The sequence below is a fragment of the Odocoileus virginianus genome, chromosome 20, assembly GCF_023699985.2.
Source record: "Odocoileus virginianus isolate 20LAN1187 ecotype Illinois chromosome 20, Ovbor_1.2, whole genome shotgun sequence".
In the NCBI taxonomy this organism is placed as follows: Eukaryota; Metazoa; Chordata; class Mammalia; order Artiodactyla; family Cervidae; genus Odocoileus; species Odocoileus virginianus.
The window spans coordinates 10062748-10069485 of NC_069693.1; the positions used below are offsets into that span (position 1 = coordinate 10062748).

General features: G+C 51.5%; 1 protein-coding gene across 1 annotated transcript; it reads right to left on the reverse strand.

The window, feature by feature from the left end:
• Positions 1-284: 284 nt before the first annotated feature.
• Positions 285-6693, reverse strand: LOC110123302 (phospholipase A2 inhibitor and Ly6/PLAUR domain-containing protein-like). The gene is made up of 5 exons (XM_070450756.1): positions 5529-6693; positions 4124-4240; positions 1262-1414; positions 734-877; positions 285-536 (listed from the first exon to the last, which is right to left on the reverse strand). The coding sequence occupies exons 1-5, from the start codon at positions 5596-5598 to the stop codon at positions 391-393; spliced, it is 630 nt and encodes a 209-aa protein (XP_070306857.1). The 5' UTR covers positions 5599-6693; the 3' UTR covers positions 285-390.
• Positions 6694-6738: the final 45 nt, after the last annotated feature.

Below are 6738 nucleotides of genomic sequence, written 5' to 3' on the forward strand. Positions count from 1 at the left end.
GGAGTCTGACCCTCCCAGCTGTTTGACTGAAGACAAGTGATACCACAATCCGTGCCTCAGTGTGTTCTTCTATAAAATGGGGGCAATACATAGAACTTCACAGAGATGTGATTATGAAATGCGGTACTACATGGAAAACACTTAGCATGGGGACCAGGCAGGAAGTAATCCCTTAAGAAAAGGTAGCATCTTCCATTTCTTTCTTCCATAGAGAGTGTTCCCAAGGTTCCCCTGCTTTTCTCATCCCATCTCCCCGAAATGCATCACATCGCGAAGACTCAGGATTGCTCTGTTAACTTGTTTAATTTATAGACACATGGGAACTGTAGAAATTTCTAGAAACACAGCTGAGAATGAATGGAGACCAAACACCACGTGGGCCTCAGTTCTTCACTCAGCCTTGCCAGAAACCTGGGAGCTTGGACGACAGCTGGTTTTCTTGATGGTCAACAAACGAGAGCCTGAGGGCACCAGGGTCCCAGGCTTGCTGTGGCAGGTGGTCTCCGTACCACAGCCCTGGGCAGCAAATTTGATACCTGCAGGAGGGGATTATAGAGTACAGTCAGGATCTCCAATGCCTCCCTCCTCCTAGTCCAGGGTCACGTGCCCCAGCCACCTTCTCCCCCAGATCTTTGGAGCCACTCTCTCCCTTAGAATCTGGAAGAATGAGGCTCCAGTTCTGGGACCTTCTGGGAACACTGTGCCCTCCTCCTGAATTCCAGGTGCCCCTTACCAGGCTGTGCGAGGCCAGACACGGCGACACAGTGGGTTTCCTCACCAACGCAGACCGCTTCGTGAGTCGAAGTGCATGTTTCCGTAAAGGCAGCGATGCAGGAAGGACACCGAAGGCCATTCTCTGTGTGGTTTCTCACGAACGCTGAAGAGGAGGGTGGAGGGGAAGGTAATCGGAGACGTTAGTTCCTTTCCCACCATCACAGCCACTCAGGGCACACCAGTTGCTAACGCACACTGCACTTCAGAAAACAGTATTTGACCGCACTGGATCTTCACTGCGGCCCGAGGGATCCAGTTCCCTGACCAGGGATCAAACCCCTGCATAGAGCGCATGGAGACTTAGTCAGTGGACCAGCAGGGAAGTCCCTGGACACTGCAGTTTACAGAAGAAGAAACCAAGGTTCAGCGCAAGGAGGATGCTCATCCCTGGTTACAGCCCAGGTCAGGAACGGGTGCTCACAGGTGGCCCTGGCGGGGGAAGGTGGGCAGGGAGGGGCTCCAGCTGTGGGGCTCAGCCGGGGCTTACCGGGCAGCGGGTCCTGGTTGCACCCATCGTTCTTGCAGCAGCGCCTCGTGGAGCCCATGTAGTTCTCAGTGTTCATGGTGATGGTGAAGGATCCTGAGTCACACTCGCTGGATTTCACACACCCCTTGTAGCTGGTCACCACCAAGGAGCCCTCTGCAGGATGTCCGTGGGCAGAAGGCTCAGTGGCTCCTGGTATGGACGCTTGCCCTGGGTTGTCTCCCCCACCTTATAGTCACCCCAGCCCACTGCTGTCTAGAGAGGTCTCTTCCAGCTCCCCATATTCAAGCCCCTTTTCTGCCTGGGCCATCGTCTGAATGGATTATCAGGTATGCACCCCATCCTCCCCCTGTCCCCAGGCTGAGCTGGACTCTCCAGAGTGGCCCCTTCCACCCCAGGGCCACCCCACTGCCACCCTGCAGGGGTCGCACCTGGAGTGGGCTTTTCCAGACCACCTGTGACTAACCCCAGTCCTCTGTGATGGTCTCCCAGTCTTCAGCCCTCCCTGACCCCTGGAGTTCCTTCCACCGAATGCTGGGACGGGGCCGCCGTCCCCGCCCGCTGTCACACCGTTTCCGTCTCCATCTAAGGCAGACTCTTCCAGGTTCCCAGGGTCACTCCCCAGACTTCCGACCTACGGTCTCTTGCTGCCCTCCTTGGCTACTCTCAGGTCTTGCCTGCAGTGGTCTCTTCCGGTCTCCCTGGCCTTCCCCTTCCCCACCACAGACAGGGTGTCTCCTCCAGGCCCAGGGTTTCTGCTCTGTACACCACGTGCTTGGGTGGGTAGGGCTCAGTTGTGCCTGATTCTTTGTGACCTCATGGACTGTGCCCAGGGATCCTCTGTCCTTATGTGTCTCTCTCTCTATGACAATATTGGGAATCCCAGGGTGCCAGGGTCCAGCCTCGACAGGATCCAGGGGGTACCCTCAGGATGAACGGCGTCAGCGAGAGAGAGAGAGGAGACACGTGAGACCAGCCTTGATAGGGCCAAGTCTGCGAGGGAGAGAGAGAGAGACTAGACGGGGGGTGCAGCAGAGTCTGGCAATGCTGTATTTTTTTACCGTGGCTTTTATACCCTAAATTAGTACATTTCTCAGGGGAAGATAGTTTAACATTACATCAGCTTGTTCTTCATGAAACCAGGGTGTTTTCTGCATACTTCTTTGTTTATGAGGGTCTTGTACATTATCTTCTGGCCTTGGGACCTATTAATACTTTATGCAGGTCAGGTGAATGTTAACCTATTTTCTGTTTCTATGGTGACCTTAACTGAAAGGTAGAAATCTCACAGGGCAACAGTATAGAGTAGAAGTATAACCTTGTTAACACAAAAATTAATCCTTCTGCAGAAGTTGTCAGTTGCATTTATCTAAGAAGTTTACCCCAGACTGACTACGACTTTGGTGAGGCAGCTTCTGCCTAGCACTCTTGGCTGACAATTAACAACCATCTCATTGTTCCCACACTAGGGCTAAGTTCTTATTTCTCTAGATCTTTAACTATATTAACAATGGTTTCTATAACACAACCTTAGCACATTAACAGCAAAAACACAGGAAGCAAAACACAGCAAGCAAAACACAGCAAGCAAATATTAACCCAATAGCTACTTTTAGAATAATTTTTCTTATGTTTTCTAATAGGACTCCTTCACTGCTCAAAAATGCTCTATGTCTATTAGGGCTTTTATATAATCAGGTTCTTTATGCTATTTTATGATTAGGATATTATAAGCAATCATGCATATTAGTACCAAGGGCATAAATGCATTTGGCTAACAAACTACCAGCAAAGGAGTTTAAATTAAAATACTGCTTTCACCCTGGATAATCTCATAAAATACCACCACCTGGGAAACTTATTCATTAAAGTTCTAAATTGATTCTTATTTCGGAAGAGATCAGGGAAGGCCTTCTGCCTGTGTCACAGAAATTAGGGAGTAGTCTATTGAGGCAGGCATCAGAAAGACAGATATCATCTTTAAGGTGAGCGCTGGGGGCAGCTTCTCGAAACCCCTGAAAACCTGATCTGCCTTGCCTGTCAGGCTTTCTCCTCATGACCTCGTCATGGGTGGGATCTCGTGAGCTGGCCTTTTCAAAACCCCTGAAAACCTGATCTGCCTTGCCTGTCAGGTTTTCTCCCTCATGACCTTATCATGGGTGGTATCTCGTGTGCCAGCTCCCAGCACCAGGGGGTGCAGTGGTAAAGAATCCCCCTGCCAATTTAGGAGATGCAAGAGATGCAGGTTCCATCCCTGGGTGGGGAAGATCCCCTGGAGGAGGAAATGGCAAGCCTCTCCAGTATTCTTGCCTGGTAAATCCCATGGACAGAGGAGCCTGGTGGGTTACACTCCATGGGGTTGCAAAGAGTCAGATACAACTGAGCTTGCACCCAACTCAACCAGCCCCCGTATCTCCCTCTTTCTCTTCAGGAACAGTAGCTTGCAGCCCACATCTCTGGGAGACCCCTCGCAGCCCCAGAGAATCAACCTGATCACATTCTTTGCAACTCATCCAAGTCTGCTGTGCACCCACCCTTTCACCTTTTACATATTAGATTTCCCCCTTTTCTGGATTTCATTCCTCCCCCATGTCCTTTGCTTTCCTAATTCCTTCTTTGGTAACAAAGTCTGTATCTGCCCCTCCTCCTTCTCTCTTCGGAGTCTCATCTTCAGAAATCCTTGGCCATAGTGGTTTCCGTCATTCCACCAGATTCTCTGTTCAACACCCACCTTGATATTGCCTTTCCCTCTTTCCTGACATAATCATCACTCAAAGGTTCCTCCCAGTGCATGGCAGTATCTGCCACCCTGAAGGCACTGCCGCCCACCTCCCCAGCATCTGATAGCAGCCCCTGCCCACTTACTTCCGTTGCTCTCAGTCACAACAACCAGGCAGGAGTCTTTATCCGGGGCACAAGTCTGCAGTTTTCCACTGCAGTTGGGACCGTCACTGGTACACACCTCACAGCTTAGCGGGTACCCTGCAGTTAGAGAACGGGGCTCTAGTGAAAGGTGCTGTACGTAGTCTGTGGGCCATGACTTCTGAATCCAGACGGGGATGGCGTTGCGGGTTCTGAAGGAAAAGTCTGGGGTCTCCCTGGTTATTCAAGGGCAGGACAGTGGCCGCTGAATAGGGATATGTTGGAAGCTCGGCAGGGATGCAATGGTGCTGAGAGCAAAGCTGCTTTCTGGGGCAAGGCAGAAACAAGTCCGATCAGGGAGCAAGTTTATGTAATTACAAGGCTGGGGACTTGGGATGCTAGACCACCTGATAAAGCTAAGGCACCTTGAGGGATCCTGCTGAAGTTTTCCATGGACTTAAAAAATTTTTTTAATATTTTTAATTTTATTTTTCTCTTGTTGCCTGTGCTGGGTTCCTGCTTCCTGTTGGTTTTTCTCTAGTTGTGGTGAGTAGGGGCGACTCCCTAGTTGCAGTTCTGGGTTTCTCATTTGTGTTGGTCTCCAGTTGCAAAGCACAAGCTTAGAGCATGAGCTCAGTAGTTGTGGTGAAGGGTCTTAGTCACCCCAATGCATGTGGAAGCTTCCTGGCCCCGGGATTGCACCCGTGTCCCCGCTCTGGCAGGCAGATTCTGCACTGAAGCAAAGGGGAAGTCCTTCATGGACTTGTGTGAACCTTCCCGTCCACCTGGTGCTCGGGAGTGGGATCACCTTCCGTGTGGGTACCAGGCTGTCTAAGTCTGGTAGGCAGTGGGTGCTCAGGCATGGGTACCAGAGAGGGGATCTGCATCCCAGGTCAAGAAGAAAGATCGAGGACTAAGAGGATAAGGGCCTGGACTCCTTGGTCCTGAGAGAGGAGGCAGCGGGGGTCCAGGCACAAGGTAACTTGGTCCTGGGGAAAGTGGAGCTGCCTGAACTCCTATATCTGAGGGAGAACACTAGGGACCTGAACTTCTTAGAGTCCTGGGAGAAAGGAAATCTCTCACCCTCGCCTCATGTTTTTTCATACTGATGACAAATACTAATCATACTCTGATTTTCCAGAATTTAGGTGTCTTATTTTGAGACACTGCCTGGGATACAGGGAGCAGGACACATCCAAACCCATCCTTTCACAGAGATTTAAACCCACATTTTTTAGCTCTTCCTCCCTTGGGGACCCAAGCTTTCTGCCCTTTACCCTCTGCCTTCTCCATGAAGTTCAGTTCCCAGGACACCTCCTCTTTCCCTTCTCCCTTGAGGACATGGCAGAATGTTCTCTCATACTCCTTGTTTTGAGGGTCCTAGGAATCCAGAGCCCTAGTCACTTACCCAGACCCAGGAGGGTGCAGAGCAGGGCAGAGGCCAGCAGGAAGGTCTCAGGTTTCATGGAAGGCTTCATGATGGATGGATGACTGACCCTGCATTCCCAGGTCCCCAGCTGTTCTTATAGGAAGCTAAGAAGGGGTGGGTCTGGACCTACCTTACCCCTAGGCTAAGAAATGATGATGAAAGCCCTGGGGGTAGGTCTCTGCAGCTCTGAGTGGGGGAGACTGAACCAGAATCCAAAAGGAGCAGTGGCATCTTGTGCCCAGGCCCCTCCTCCACGCAGCCCCAGGCATCTCATCTTCCAATCCTCTCTTGCATCAGGTCCCACTGCCCCGCCCTCACCCTCTTTTTTCTTCCCTGAAGCCCAAGATCAGAATCAGGTCATTTTGTTTCCTTTAGGGTAGAGCAGGTGCTAGGACTCAGGTACCCACCCCACCCCGTTCTCTCCTTTTCCAAGGAGGTGCCCAGTGTGGGTGAGGCCCTACCTGTGAGCGCCAAGCAAGTCCAGGCTTGTTCTGCCAGAGCATGCTTGGCTCATACTCGCTTTTCTGTGTTTGGTTTGTCTCCATCTCCGACCCCAACCCAGGATGCACTTGGGTCTCTCGGAGACTGAACAGAGGGGTGCTTGTTCAGGGCATGGGGATGGTAGGAAACAGATGCCCAGAGTTCACATTGGAAAAGTGACGCATGGCTGGAAGCAGTCAAGACTGGGTGTGTGTCTGGTTCGGGCACATACTTTGTGTTTTATTGAGGTCCTTTAAACACTCTGTCTACCTCAGGCCTGATCTTCAGGGATCAGAGATTTTCTCATGTGTGTGTATGTGTGTGTGTGTGTGTGTGTGTGTGTGTCTGTGTGTGTGTGTGTGTGTGTCTGTGTGTGTGTGTTTGTGTGTCTGTTTGTGCTGGGCATGGGGAAGTTAGCCAGCCAGCCAGCCATGCAGGGTATCTTGTTGCGGTAGGCTCCCGGATTCCTGAAAGAATCCACTCAAGTTTGATGGCCTCTTGCTTTCCAGGCTTCAGTTGGGGCGCTGAGGATGGCGAATTTCTGCTAGGGACCAATCCTGCAGGCCAAGCCTGTGGCTAGAAATCCTGGTGTGAAAGTGACCAGGAGGAGGGGCTAGAGAGACGTTTGGCCCGAGCTAGGCGGGAAAAGCTCGTTGCTAGGGAACTCGGCGCCTCGGGCCGATCTCCGGACAGACGCACTAGGCATGCG

What these genes read in the sequence shown, in the direction of transcription:
- LOC110123302 (XM_070450756.1), bottom strand. Translation starts at nt 5,598, where the DNA reads ATGAAGCCTTCCATGAAACCTGAGACCTTCCTGCTGGCCTCTGCCCTG. An exon ending in CTGCACCCTCCTGGGTCTGG is followed by an intron (nt 4,241 to 5,528) that starts GTAAGTGACTAG and finishes CTCTAACTGCAG; the next exon opens with GGTACCCGCTAAGCTGTGAG. An exon ending in CAACCAGGACCCGCTGCCCG is followed by an intron (nt 878 to 1,261) that starts GTAAGCCCCGGC and finishes CCTCCTCTTCAG; the next exon opens with CGTTCGTGAGAAACCACACA.